At 40.9% G+C, this 15,327-nt stretch overlaps 1 protein-coding gene across 3 annotated transcripts in view; it reads left to right on the top strand.

Moving 5' to 3' along the window:
* Window positions 1–2,930: 2,930 nt before the first annotated feature.
* Window positions 2,931–15,327, top strand: part of FMR1 (fragile X mental retardation 1) — a 33,961-nt gene continuing 21,564 nt past the window's right edge. For all 3 annotated transcript variants that reach the window (XM_006881836.1, XM_006881837.1, XM_006881838.1), the window contains exons 1-7: window positions 2,931–2,977; window positions 6,640–6,733; window positions 9,127–9,198; window positions 9,466–9,614; window positions 11,940–12,033; window positions 12,142–12,258; window positions 14,601–14,771. In XM_006881836.1, coding sequence (XP_006881898.1) covers window positions 9,184–9,198; window positions 9,466–9,614; window positions 11,940–12,033; window positions 12,142–12,258; window positions 14,601–14,771 — 546 coding nt within the window. In that variant the 5' untranslated portion in view covers window positions 2,931–2,977; window positions 6,640–6,733; window positions 9,127–9,183. The remainder of the gene's footprint in view (window positions 2,978–6,639; window positions 6,734–9,126; window positions 9,199–9,465; window positions 9,615–11,939; window positions 12,034–12,141; window positions 12,259–14,600; window positions 14,772–15,327) is intronic.

Below are 15,327 nucleotides of genomic sequence, written 5' to 3' on the forward strand. Positions count from 1 at the left end.
ACATGCAATCATTATAAAATTTTAGACAAGAATGAAGACAGAAGTAACAGCCCTTCATGGTAAGTAAGAGATTGCCTCAAAATAAGAGTCTTGATTTTAATTGTTAATCTGAACCCATCCCCCCAAGCAGGTTATTACTTGGGAGAGGGGGGATGGGGGCCCTTGGGTCTGACCCTGCAGTGGGTTTCAGAGGCTGTAAATCACATGGGACAAGATTGTCCGCCCTTCTCCTGTGGAGCAGCTGGGGGATTTGAACTGCCGAAATGCACCACCTTTGGGTCAGCGGCACAGCTTCTGTGTCTGGCTTCTTCCACTTGGCGTAATTTGCCAGGTTCATCTGCCTTTTATAATGTACCAGGACTGCTTCTTACGCCTGAATACGATTTCAGGTTTTGGCTAGACCCCATTTTTTCATCCATCTTTTTTGTGTTCGAGTTTGCCCATTAGGAATAAGCTGCTGTGGACATTTGTGCCTGTGCTGTTCTGGGAAATGCTCTTGAGCATCTATAGACCTCGGATCGGAGCTGGGCTGTTGTGGCACCTTTCGGTTTAACTCGGGACCTGCCCGACTGCCCCACGGTGTCTGTACTATTTAACATCCCCCCAGCAGTGCTTGAGTGTCACAGGGTATCCGCATCATCACTGACACGTTGACCTTTTACAATTTTTAAAAAAATTTGCTTTTAGCCATCTTGGGGAATATGAAAGAGACTCTGGTGACAATGCTTTATGTGTTAGGCAACTAACCCAAAGATGTTCGTTCACTTAAAATCCACTGCTCACACACAATTTGTGAGGAAGATGGGGCAGATTAAGATTTATAGCCTAGGAAACCAGTGAGGTGGACTCCGTGTAGGAATGGATGGTTTCGTTAGTGAGGGTGGAGGAATAGCTTTTTGGGATTTTGATTTCTTCATCTCTGGGGGTGTAGGGAGCTCTGGTGGTTTAGTGGTAAGGAGTTGTCCTGTCAATGGAAAGACACCTGGTTCAGATCCACTAGCTGCTTCACAGGCAAAAGGTGGGCAGTGTTCTCCTGTGTGATTTATGTCCCTGAAAACCTGCTGGAGGGTCCGCCTTGTGTCGGTTGACAGTACACAACAGCAGCGTGCGCTGACATCGTAAAGGATCATAAGGCTGACCCTGGTGGTCAGGCTGCGAATCGGGTGGCGTGACTCTTCCACCCACTCCTTGCGATAAAGGCAGACGCTCTCAGATTTACAGTTTGGGGAACCTGTGGAGAGTTGTTGTGAGTCGACTCGACCTGATGGCAGTGGGTTGGTTTGTTCTTAATAATATATTGCACATATTTTCATGTGCTTCTTGGACATTAGTATGTCGTCTTTGGTGAAATGTTTGTTCAGGTCCTTTTCCTGACACCTCAGAAGAAAGATCTGGTGATCAACTTTAAAAACAACCAGCTACTGAAAACTTTATGACAAGTACATTTGTACTTTTAACACCCATTAATCATCAGGAGTGAGAATCAACTCTACAAAAACCATTAAAAAATGCCAAACTTTTTGTTAGGTTTTAAACAGTTTTTACATATTTTAAATTCAATTCCCTTATCAGATAGTAGCTCGTATTTATTTGATCCTTTGTGAAACCCTAATCTGGGGGGTGGTGGTGTTGGGCACCATCAAGTTGGAACCAACCCATAGCTGACCCTCCAGCAGGATTTCAGAGGCAATAATTGTGTGGGAGGAGATTACACACCTTTCTTCCCTGGAGCAGATGCCTGGATTTGAATTGAGTGCCTTCAGGATTGCAGCACAGATTCTTAGCACTAGGCTACCAGAGCTACAAGAACAACAATCTGGAGGGAGTGTCATTTGAATGGAAACCTACACTCCAGGAGGTGATAGCTAAGTGGAGACAGGAGAAGGCCAGTCTGAAGAGGCCCTTGGGTGTACCGAGAGGCCCTTGGGTGTACAGAGTGTGTCCCCAGTGGTTACTTCAGCATGGTGGAACCACAACCCAAGGATGGAGGGTGAAGCTTGGCGAGGGGAGGGAGTGGGATTGACTTGCCATGGGTCTTTTACGGCCAGGGAAGAAGCTTGACCATAATACTGTGGGCAGCGAGACACGGACTTAACAGCTTGAAGGGAGAACTGTCCAGGCCATTTTGTAGAACATGCAGCTCTTGAAGCGTCTTTAGGCCTTTTTCTGTTCCTCCAGTTGTCTAAAAACTCCTGCGTCTACTGAACACTTTAATTCTATGAAATCATGGACAAGCATGCTGATTTAGGAATTTTTGATGATTATAGTTGCTATTTTTGTTATGCCTTTCCGAAGATTACTAGCAATTGTGTCATCAAATTTTAAAAGATTTAAGCCTCTGTGCTTTATATTACAGTTTTGTTCCCCTCCAAGTGCCCGTGAGATTGAAAATTCAATTAAACACTGGTAATTGGGCTTTTAGTATTTGCAGCATATGGTGGTTAGAGAAAAATTAGTATACTTCTGTATACATAGATTTGAGGTTTTATTTAATCATTTACTATTCTCCTAATATTTTATTAAGAAGCAAATGATAGGTTGCAGCAGATCTGTACCGGCCGACATAAGGCACTTGGACAGGCTTTTAGTTTTCAGTAACGTATCTCCTGTGTTGCGCTCAGAATATGTGTTGTGTTTCCATTTCCTTATTTCTCTCCTGTGAGATGCTGAACTCGGGAATGTGTTTGCTTCTCCCCACCTGGATGTCTTCTTTTAATTTTTTAATGCTAGTGTGTAGCAGGTGGCAGTGTTAGTTCTGATTAATGATACACTAGTCCTCAAAAACTGACATACTTTTGTTTGAAGCGCCATTTTATTCTTTTTTTTCTGCCATTTTATTCTTAAGCACAAAATACTATGTAAAATTTTACTGGAAACGTTCAAATGATCTTTAAACTTATTAATTGTCACATTTTTCTTAACAGGCATTTGTAAAGGATGTTCATGAAGATTCAATAACAGTTGCATTTGAAAACAAGTAAGTACCTTCATAAGGTTTGTAAGACATCTTTAAATAATGCTCAGCTCCTTTAATGATTTTATGCTTGTTATTTTAATTTTTTTTAAGTGGTCAAGACCGGGAGGTTCCCCCCGCAGCTCTGCATCAGACCATTGCAATGACAGTTCCTTCTAATGACCTGAGAGGCCCCTCTTGAATAATCTAGATCCTCGCCTTTCAGTCCCTGGACAGTGTATTAACCCAGAATTTAGATAGGAACATTTGTCATTTTTAAAGCTTGAAAGTGAGGGAATTCATGGGAATTTGTTTAAAACAATGTAAATTTTGCAACATTAAATAGAAAACCAGTTGTTTGCTGTTTGGTATATTTTCTAGAGATGATCATGGCTACCCATTATCTTTCTTTTGCAACAGTCAGTTTCATCTTTTTTAAAATCAGTAGTACCACTAGCTGATCATTCTTGCTTTCTTCTGATGAGAAAATAAAAATACCCTAGGAGCATGTGCTGTAGAATCATGAGTAGTAGAAATGACGTCGTTAATAATAGCCATTCGTGATCCCAAAGTCCATATTAACTCCATGGGCAAGGGTTCCACTCACCTCTGAGAAATGTATAACAATTAGAATCAAGAGAATGAATAGTCTATTCAGAGGAGGTCGTGAGTCTGTAGAGAAGTGGAAGTGATTGTTTATGACTAGGGAAATGAGCAGAGAGGCAGATGATAGCTCAGATACCAGGTGTCTTTTTGAAAAGATGGAAAAGTTCTAAGAGGGACTGTGTTGATGGTTTTACGAAAAACCATTGAATTGTACATTTTAAAGGAGTGCATTGTGTGATATGCAAATTTTATCTCAGTAAAACTGTTAACAAGTAGGTGAGCCAGACACATAGAGCAAGAAAAAAAAAAAGTCCCTGATTCTAAAAAAATTTAAGATGCAGGCCTGGATTTTAGTGTCTAGACAATCAATTTCATAATTAGACAAATTCTTTCAGGCACTGAGATGACAGAGTAGTGACACCTTTAAGGGGACAAGGATAAAAGGATTTAGATGACAGAGTCCTCTTGGCACTTTCCGATGAATATTATTGGACTACAATACAAGTTGGAGTAGTAGGGCTGGATAGAGCCGGATGTGGCAGGAGGTGCCTCTCTGTTGTTTCAGCTGCCCGTGGTTGCACTCATCCAACTAGCGTTTAAGCGTGCAGGCATCACACCTGTAAAGAGGATCAGTATTAACCAATACCGGGAGAGTAATTTTTCTTCTTGTAATGACTCTTATCTGCTTGTTCCTATCATTGTGTAAACACTAGGTCTCCAATAAAAGAGAGTTCTGTTTGCCACTCTTTCAGTGTCCTTCATCTAAAGAATGAAACAAACACTTGTTACCTCTGTGCATTTAAAAATGTGTCTTGTCATTACACTGATTTATCAGACCCATATTCTTTGATTTTTCAGTCAGATTTTGACTCTAAATACCAAATTATCAGATTCTTGAATTTCCTATTTTCCATATTTTAATATGCATAAAAGTTTGTCACCAAGCTTTTTATCATCTTGGGGATAGAAGATGAAGTATTTGCTCCTGATAGTTACAGAATATTTTTTTTCAGAATATTTTTTATAGAAAGCACTGGATTTGGTCATGTCACAAGGAGTTTGACAGGATTCCTACCACAGAACTGTATAGGCATACCTTGGAGAGATTTTTGGTTTGTTTCCAGACCATCCAAATAAAGTTAAAATTGCAGTAAAGCAAGTAACACAGATAATGCTGGTTTCCCAGTGCTTAGAAAAGTTATGTTTCTACTACACTGTATTCTCTTAAGTAAGTGATGAACAAGTTGACAGACACAGAGTGAGCACATGCTGTTAGAAAAATGGAGCCAATAGAGTTGTTCAGTGCAGGCTTCCTTCGACCTTTGATTTGTGAAAAACAGTATCTAGAATAAAACAAAGTCAAATAAAGCTAGTATGCCTGCAGTCTCTTAACAGTTATATGTTTTCCTTTTGTTTGGTTTTAAATTAAAAATGATTCCTGAGTCTTTTTCATTATGTTTTCTTTGTGCTTGTTCTTCTATCTAAGACAGTGTTTTCTAGTGATAGAACTTGAGACTCTTTTTACCCTTCAAAGCAGAGAAACTTGTTACTCAAGCACTAGGTATTTTAGAAACTTTGTTTTTACCTGCTGAATTTTACATTTTTAAATAAAGATTTTGCATTTTTATCCTATTAAGACTTAAAATTGTTGACATACTACAAGTCACAAATTTTTCTCTTTTCTGAATGTGAATACTTTAAAACTTGAAAATTTTCTTGTTTTCAGTAGAAAGCAGTTAATTCAGAGGAAGGTCTGGCTTAGGCCCTATTGGATTGCCACAGGTTTGAGTTCATTGTCTGCCCCTTTTCACATAATTGTTGTTATATGTCATTGCGTTGGAACTAACTCATAGCTGACCTTCCAGTGGGTTCTCAGAGGCTATAAAATAGCACGGGAGGACATTGCCCACTTGCTTTTGGGATTGCAGCTCAGCTTGTTACTACTAGGTCACCAGAAGTCTATTTAAAAAAGACTTTGAAATTTACTCACTAGGTTGAGAACACCCTTTACCAGAACACTGACATTCAAGCCCTGCCTCTGAGCTGTTGTGGGTTCGGAGCCAGGCCAGTGCAGGAAAACAACGCAATCAAGTGAGTCACATGACTTCTGAAGCATCCTACTGCATATAAAAGGCACATTCACACTATGCTGTAGTCTGTGAGGTGTACAATAACTTGGTGAGAAAGTGTGAGTTATTGTGAAAGTGACAGTGACTTTGGAAAATGCACAGTTAGACTTGCTCTACACAGGGTTGCCTTCAGTTTGATTAAAAAAAAAAACACCACCAAACAAACCAGTATCTGTGAAGCACAAGTAACAAGCATGCCTGTCTACATAGGATGCAAAGAGCTCAGACTGACTGTTCCAGCAGTTGAATGCCTCCAGTAGTTTTGTAGTTTGCCTTTTCATATTTTATGTGTTATGTTGAAAAACAAATCTATTTCAAAACTATTCATATCATTAAAAAAGTAAAAGACAACTTACTGAACTTCTGTAGACTGTCTTCCCGGGTTTCTGTGGTCTGTGCGAGCCTGCAAGGCCAGTGCATGGTGGTACGTCGCACTGAGCTGCACCCATGGAGCTCGCCACCTCGTGGGATCTAAAATATAAAGGGGCAAAAGTGAGTTGTACATTGTTCATGTGCTGACTGCCCCGTTTTGCTTGGGTATTTGATGGCATTTCAGGTCTGTTTCTGTGGTCATTGGAATGTGATTATACTTCTTTTGCAAGCAGAAGTATGTCGATGATGTTACTAACATTGGTACTAATATTGAAACAGTGAAAGACATTTTCTCTTGTAGCCTTAAGTCTTAAAACTCTCAGAGGCTGGAATTAGTGGAAGAAAGACCCTGTTTTGAAGATGTTAACGTTTGTATTGCGTTCCAAGAGCTATTCTAAGTGGAGCTGCTGCGAGTTGCCGCGCTGCATGTGAACTCTTTTGCCAGAACCTTAACGTCTTAGAGCATCTGCTGCTTTCAGCTAGAACGACAGATGAGCAGAGCTAACCTAAAGTGATGGAAGTGTGGTCATTGTGTCCGTTGTACCAGAGAAGCGTAATGATGTCTTTGCTTCCTTGCAGCTGGCAGCCTGAGAGACAGATCCCATTCCATGATGTGAGATTCCCACCACCCGTAGGTTATAATAAAGATATAAATGAAAGTGATGAAGTTGAGGTAAGTCTCTCTCGCTCTCAAGTTACTAAGCATTGAGGGCTGTTGAATTTGCTTGTGTCTTGTTTCCAACTTTTAACACTGCTTCGATTGTCATGTTGAGAATGAAAGCTGAGATGGACCTGTGTGCTTTAAAATACCGCCCCCGCCCTAAGAGACAGCCCCAAACCAAACCCATTGTTGTTTAGAGAGAGCCTGCAGTGAGCCTGTGGGATTAAGGAGAGCTGCGCGGTAGGGTTTCCGAGACAGCTTCGGTAAACCCCCTTGACCAGAGCGGACTACCTCCTCCTCTTCCTCTGGGGGTGGCTAGTGGGTTCAGACTGCCGGCCTTTGGTCAGCAGACACACAGTGTAAGCCCTGTGGCACCAGAGCCTTTGGCCTCTGACTCTGACTCCACAGTCCGAGTCGTGACTGGCCTGGGGGGTGATGCTGCAGTTTGCCTGCTGGAGTGGCCTGGCGGCATGTACGTGAGCGTGAGCATCTACGTGGTGAGCGTGAGCGTCTGCGTCGTGAGCGTGAGTGCGTGAGCGTCTGCGTCGTGAGCGTCTGTGTGAGCGTCTGCGTCGTGAGTGTCTGCGTGAGTGTCTGCGTGAGTGTCTGCGTGAGCGTCTGCGTGAGCGTCTGCGTGAGCGGCGTGTCGAAGACTCTTCACAGAGCGGTAAGTAGTCCTGTTGGAGTGAGTTGCCGCGTCTGTGTCGCTGACTCGGCCGTTTCGTGGGCGGGTAACTCCTTCCCTCCGAGTTGTGCGCCCCGCCCCGCCCCGCTGTGGGTGGTGTCTGTCCAGCTAACAGTGTTTTGAGTTTGCGGAGATTCCCCGTTCCAAGTTGTTGACTTCTCATCTGGAGAGCAGCGTGGTCTCCGTCCCCCACCCTGTTCCACGCTGCCACCTGCCTTTCCACGGCAGCGAGCGTGCTGGCCCGTCCACGGCTGCTCCTTCCCGAAGAACTGAGTGACGGAGCAGCCGAGGAGGTGTTTGTCCCTGGAAAGTAAAGAAGGGCCACGACGCAGAACAGGAGATCTCGTCTTAGTGAAGAGTGTTAACACCGTGACAGGTGTAAAATTCAGGAAGTAAGAGTGAGCCTGGAAGACAACCTAGGAAGTGGTCAGGACCTGGGTTTCCAGCGCCATGGTTTCTTCTCAGTAATTTGAAGTAATCATAGTCAGTGAAACAAAATGTCTTTTATTTACTAAAGCTGTGTTCGGTGTGAGAACTTGGGATTTGTTTTGCATCAGGTCTCAATAGAAAGCATATCCTGATATTTGTCGGAGACTTTTACCTTTTCACCTGCCTGTGTGCCGCAGAAGCCTGCGTGCTTCCTGAAGCCAAGAGCAGGCTTTCTGGTCAGTCTCCAGCAAGGCTGCTCAAAATTGTGTTTGGTGGATGGATAAAGAGGAATTCGGATTTGTAACTGAGTCACATGGTGTGTGGGGACCAGCGAGAGACTGGTGCTCAGGTGACTTCACTGTCATGTCATACGTATAATATAAAGTAATAATATATAATAATAATAATAATTAACCAAGGTGGTTCTCTGGTATGAGGCAAGCTGAAATGAGGGAGTGGTGAAGGCATGCTGGGAGGTTAGTTAAATTTGGCTGTACTTGGTCATGTGTAACCAACAGCTTAGGCTACTGTATTTGTAGCTCATTTTGCAGATTTGCATTGTCTATTCCTGTTAATCTTGATTTGCTAGTGTATTCACCAAAAGTGCCCATCCTAAGTGAACTTTGGCATGGATAGCAGAGAGCTGAGGTAGTGTAGACACAGCAGGAAGTAGGATCCAGAAGTTCTCCAGCCACGGCATTGTCCATGAAAGTGGAGAGGAACTTGGTGAGCAGAGGCCAGGAGCGTAGCCAAAACTGTGTCTCTCTATCTCCGGGAGACGTGAGTGCAGTGGTGGTATTCTTAGTGGGCATTTTAGTGACCAAGCAGCCAGACAAAAGGAAGGTCTTAGTGGTAAAGAATCACACTGCCAATGCAAAGGTGTACAGTTCAAATCCACACCCACCAGCTGCTCCCCTGGAGAAAGATGGGCACTCTCCTCCTGTGTGCTTTCCTGCCTCTGAAAACCCACTGATGGGTCAGCTGTGAGTCTGTTTTGATTTCACAGTACGCAAAACCAACAGCATATCTCAGGTCCATTTAATAACTTACACAGTACCCAGTGGAAGTTACTCTTGGAAATTCATGTTCAGAGTGTTCATTGACATTGAACTAGAACAGACCACTAACTAGGAGAGCACCTTTCAAGGGTGCCCATAGGCAGTCATCCATTCTGAAGGGCCACGACCTGGTGCAGGAGTATTTTTATGAGTCCTCCTCCCACTCTGTGACAGTCTGCAGATGGCAAAGTGTTCCTAACCTTGACATACTCTGTTTTGTGATTCTTCTGTAGGTTTATTCCAGAGCAAATGAGAAAGAACCTTGCTGCTGGTGGTTAGCCAAAGTGAGGATGATAAAGGGTGAGGTAGGAATATACTTACTTCATTTTTCCCCTTCCCCTCGTTCTGTTTTCTGAACCTCGGTACTATGGTACAGTCTGCATTTTGGTTTTAAAGTAATACCTAACTGGACTCACTCGAATGCTTTCTCTGTGTTCTGTGAGGTTCCTGTGTTTCATATAAGTTGATGAACTGTAGCTCCTTTCACCCCAGGAGTCTATTTAAAAATAACGGAAAACCTTATCACTCTTCTTTTAAAATGGTAAGAGATGACTTGTGTTTGTTTCTGCCAGTTTTACGTGATAGAGTATGCAGCATGTGATGCTACGTACAACGAAATTGTCACAATTGAACGCTTACGATCTGTGAATCCCAACAAACCTGCCACAAAGGATACTTTCCATAAGATCAAACTGGATGTGCCAGAAGATTTAAGACAAATGTGAGTTGATTTGCAACAAATGCTTAGAACTTGTACGTGACAATAACGTGGTTTTAAGAAACAATATAAATTTTAATAGAGTTCACATTGATTTTTAACTTGAGTGAACTTTGACCAAAATGGTTTGATTTGCAACAGTGAATTTTGGAGTTTTCCTCCTAGTTTTCACTCAGGTCTCGCAGCATCCCCATCTGCATGTTTGCACTTGCCTGATGGCGGGCAGCCTGTGCTTTTGTTGACTAAAAGATGAAACAAACTCATTGAACTTTTAGATTGTCAGGTTGGCAGTGCAAACTCGACGCGGATGACTCCAAATATTTGTGCTTTTCTTCCTTTTAGCTAATACTTACTGATAAGTTTTTAAGTTGAGCTAAATAAGTGGCAAAAGTTAATTCTCTACATTGTAATCATTAATCCAGAGGAATAATTATAATCCTTTAAGATAAGAGATTCTTTTTTTTTTTTGGTTTCTAATGATTTATACAACTTTGCTTGCTGAAATGGAGCAGGACCTGAAGTGATTGCTGCAGAAGGTCAAGGACTGCAGACTTCAATATGCATCGAAGCTCAACATCAATAAAACAAAGATTTTCACCAATAGGCCGATTGTCAATATCATGGCAGACGGTGAAGAGATTGAGATGTTAACAGCTTCAGCTTGCTTGGCTCCACAATCAACACTCTTGGTACCAGCAGCCAGGAAATCAAGACTGATTGTATTGGGGAAGTCTGCTGTCAGAGACCTCTCCAAAGTACTGAAGAACAACGACATCAGTCTAGAGACTAAGATGCTCCTGATCTTTGCCATAGTCTTGGAAATTATTTGCTATGCATCAGAAAGCTGGACAGTGACTAGGGATGACAGAAGGAGAGTTGATGCATTTGCGCTGTAGTGCTGGAAAGGAGTCTTGAATATACCATGGAGTGCTAAGAGAACAAACAGGTTTGTCCTGGAGAGGGTGAAACCAGGCTGCTCCTTGGAGGAAAGGATTCTGGGGCTTCATCTGACATACTTTGGACATGTTGTAAGAAGGGACTGGTCCTTGGAGAGGGACATCATGCTTGGGAGGATGGAGGGACAGTGCAATAGAGGAAGACCCTGGATGAGATGGATTGATTCAGTGACTGGGGTAGTGGGGATAGGTGTGTTTGAGACACTGAGTTTGGCACAGGATAGAACACGGTTTAGGGCTGTTGTACACAGGGTCACTGTGAGTTGCCAGCAACTTGACAGCACATAACAACACCTAGTGATTAGAGCTGTGTTGCCATTCTGTTCAAATACACTAACTGCTCCAGGAAAGAAAACTGGGAAATCTCCTCCTGAAAAATTAACTACCTCTGAAAACCCTCTGGAGGGTCAGGTATGAGTAGATTCCGACTCAGTGGTGCCCAACAACAAAATTAACATTTCAGCTTTTTCGAAGATGGTGCCGAAAGCGAAGGAGGAAGCCCCTGCCCCTCCCAAAACTGAAGCCAAAGCAAAGGCATTAAAGGCCAAGAAGGCAGTCTTGAAGGGTGTCCACAGCCAAAAAAAAAAAAATAAGATCCGCACGTCACCCACCTTCCGGCAGCCTAAGACGCTGAGACTCTGAAGGCAGCCCAAATACCCCCAGAAGAGCGCTCCCAGGAGAAATAGCTTGACCACTATGCCATCATCAAATTTCCCCTGACGACTGAGTCAGCCATGAAGAAGATAGAAGATAACTACACACTTGTGTTCACTGTGGATGTCGAGGCCAACAAGCACCAAATTAAAGAAGCTGTAAAGAAGCTCTATGACACTGATGTGGCTAAGGTCAACACTTTGGTTAGGCTTGGTGGAGAGAAGAAGTCCTATGTTTGACTTGCTCCTGTTATGATGCTTTGGATGTTGCCAACAAAATTGGGATCATCTAAACTGAGTCCAGCGGGCTAATTCTAAATATAAATTTTTCTCACACACACAAAATAACATAAAAAATTAACATTTCAGAACAAATTGTGTGTGAATGATTGAATGAAAAAGTCAGTTTGCAAACTTTTACTCAAACTAATAAAGCAAAATAAAATACTAAAGCAAAAAAATACATCAAAAAAAGTAAACTTTTAATGGAAATTGCCTATTTTTCATAAAGCAACTAGAATGAGTCTTCATTGCACTCTGTTGGCCTAGTGGGTAGAGAGTTGTGCTGCCAACCCAAAGGTGGAAAGTAGGAATCAACTGTTGTTTTTGTTTGTTCCATAGTTTTTTGAAAAGTAAATATTTTCTGATGTATTTATACCGGTAGCTGGTTACGTATCATTTATTTTTAGCTTAATAGTAGATATTCCTATTTTTTCTAGGTGTGCCAAAGAATCGGCACATAAGGACTTTAAAAAAGCAGTTGGCGCCTTTTCTGTAACCTATGATCCAGAGAGTTATCAGCTTGTCATTTTGGTGAGTGTTAGTTAGTTAGTTATGGGGTTGGTTGGGTGTTTTTGTGTATTTTTTTTTTCCTTTTGGGCATTTGTTTTGGTAGTAACATTGTCAACTTAAATTGCTCAGTCCATCAGTGAAGTCACCTCGAAGCGAGCACATATGCTGATTGACATGCACTTTCGGAGTCTACGCACCAAGTTATCCCTAATTCTGAGAAATGAAGAAGCTAGCAAACAGCTGGAGGTATGTCACTTTCCCTGACACCGCTAGTAAGACTTTCTAGAATCACCAACATGTAGTTTCAAAGTTCAAGTATAGGCAGTTTGTCATTGTCTGTTTCTTAACATTTCCTCATACTCTCTATTTTGGAAAATCAAAATTGACAATGCATAATCATACTTAAATTTTCATGCTGGAAGTTTCCAAATTAAGCAGCAGTTTGTATACCAATCCAGTTTTACTAGTTTGTCAAAGCTGCAAATAAAATGCGACAATACTTTGTCCATATAACATGTTATTATTAAAGTTCTAGAGAGTATTTAAATATCTAATCATATTCCTCTCATTATGTATGTTTATGTCTGTTTAAAAGGGTATAGAACTTCTTCATATTCTAATTGGTTGTCACTCTTTAAAACTCCTGTCTTCAGATTCCTGCCAGAGGCTATATTTCCCTAACTTGCTATTTCATCTCTTAAGGTGCATTTTACCTACTTTTATTAATCTTCCAGTAATTTTCATCACCATTCATTTACTTTCATTGATAACTATCTAGTACTTCCGTCCATTACCATAGAAATGAAATGAATTTTAGTCTGTGTGCCAACTCAGGTATTTGACTGTCAGATCCTAGGGTTCCTTTTCATTTTACATTTCATTAGAGAGAAAACATCTTGTTCAAATAGTAAAGAAAAGAAATGAGTTCCGAACTGTGTTCTTTTAAGACCCTATTAAACATCTGTTGCTTTATAACTTGATGGGGGATTGCTGAAGTATTGGAGACTGGAAGTTCCTATCTTTGCTACTTGGTCTTCCTTATGACTGTTGAGGTCTGTTTAATTGGTTTTTACTCTCATTCTTTCTTGATGTCCCTGTGTTCACAATTTTGTGGTTTCCTCAGTGATTCTCTCATAACTTTTAGGCCAGCACAGCCTCCTTACTTTCATTGTAAGTGTTACGGAAATATACATCTATGCTTCTCCTTAAACACCTAATTCTTAAAAGATCTGTTAGCATACCTTTGGCTTACTATTTATTTATCAGTGAATTCTCAATGGAAAGAATGAACCAGGTGAATGAACTAGGGCTTTAAAAAATCTTGTGAAGTCCTAGAAATATTCTGTGTATTCTACTATTCTAAACTAAAAGAATGGATATTAGACTTGTAAAATTATTTATGCTAATTTTAGTCAGTCATTCATCAGGTGTGGTGAATAATGAGAAACTAGCATGCATTTCTTTCTTCACTACTAATATTAAAGAATTTCACAGCTTCAGATAAAAATTACCATTTTCGACATGAACCACTAATATGTTTTAGTTTTCATTATTGGCATGCTAGAACTAAACATTGAATTTTGATAATATTTCTTGGAGGATATTATTCTCTGCAAGTCTTGAGTGTTGATGTAATGCAATTTTACCATCCCCGAGTACGAGTACTTGACAGTGTTGATCATTCTCGTGGACCCAGATCACAAGGTCTGACAGACTCTGGTCTCAGGTTCAGGTTTCAGACGTACGTGTGAGATAGTTTTAAATTTTTGGCATTTCTTACTTAATCCATTTAATCCATGCATCAGCAATATATATGATTCCTTTCCTTAGGCTTGGGGAAGTGGAGATAAGAGTGTCATTTTATAATGCTATTTTTTCAACAGAAGGCTATCCATAAGATAGTATCTAGTGACAGGTTACAAAAATGGCAGTTTTTAGGGGAAAAATACACTCATCCTTTAATAAAAATGAAGTGAATAAAATTTTGTATAAAGTTGGTATTTTAAAACTTTTTACAGGGAGCTCTGGTGGCCTAGTGGCAAGAACCTGTACTGCAATGCCAAAGGTACACAGTTCGAATCCACCAGATGCTCTGCTGGAGAAGGAGGGACAATTTCCTCCTGTACCAGTCAGATCTGATTTGATGGTACATGCACAAAAAATAATAAAATAAAATAAAAATAAATTAAAAAAACCCAAAAAAACCATTTTTACTTAAATAACATTGAGTCTATCAGACCCCACGAGCTGGTTTTTATTTGGAAATAGTTTATCTTCTTAATTAATTGCATTGTTGATGTCATTTATTAACTAAGGTAGCTTTGCAGATAGATAACTTAAAAGTTACCTTGGAAAGTTGTCAACAACCCTTTCCTGTTAACAAAGAGGTATCGTATAAATTGCCTAGACATCATGAACCTAAAAATGCTTGTATTGTGGCATGTATTTTCTAAAGTCTTACTAGTTTTCAACTGAGACTAACTTATAGGCCCCTGGCATCCAGGGTAAGAGAATGTACATGGCTGGTCTAAATACCGTTGAGTTAATACTCATAAATCATATTAGTCAGACTTGTGTTTTCTCTTCAGAGTTCAAGGCAATTGGCCTCCAGGTTTCATGAGCAGTTTCTTGTCCGAGAAGATCTGATGGGTCTAGCTATTGGTACACACGGTGCTAACATTCAGCAAGCTCGAAAAGTCCCCGGGGTTACTGCTATCGATCTTGATGAAGACACCTGCACATTTCATATTTACGGAGAGGTAAGTGTTCCGCAGGAGAAGTAACATGTTGTGTGCAGTTGAGATGCAAAAGGAGAACCTTTTTGGTAAATAAAAAAGTCAGTATTTCATCTGGCTCATCTTTTGTCTGAAAATATTTCCTCTTTTTTCTATAAAATTTTACTTTGTGATTTTAACAGACTTTTACAGAGAAGTTAGATTTTCATTCATTCATTCATTGTTGCATGTTTTACCCCCTTGCCCTCCCACCTCCACCCAGTTCACTTTTTAAAAATATATTCATTCATTGTTGCACAACTACCTACCCCCTCCCCAGTCGTCTTTGCAGTGATACGTCTCTTATTCTGGGCTGTTGTCATATAGACAGTTCTTTCTTTCATTTGTTCAAATGCAATGTTCATTATCTGTTCACTCTTACCCTATTGTCCTCCCAACCCCCTATGTCAGGCCTGCTTTATAACAGTGGTGCTATGCAGTATTTGTCCTTTTGTGACTGAGATATTTCACTCAGCATGATGTGCTCCAAGGTCCCCCATGTTACGTAATGTTTTACAAGTTCATTGGTTTTCAGTGCTCT

Source organism: Elephantulus edwardii, unplaced genomic scaffold (genome assembly GCF_000299155.1).
Source record: "Elephantulus edwardii isolate Elephantulus edwardi_28Jun2011 unplaced genomic scaffold, EleEdw1.0 scaffold00016, whole genome shotgun sequence".
NCBI lineage: Eukaryota > Metazoa > Chordata > Mammalia > Macroscelidea > Macroscelididae > Elephantulus > Elephantulus edwardii.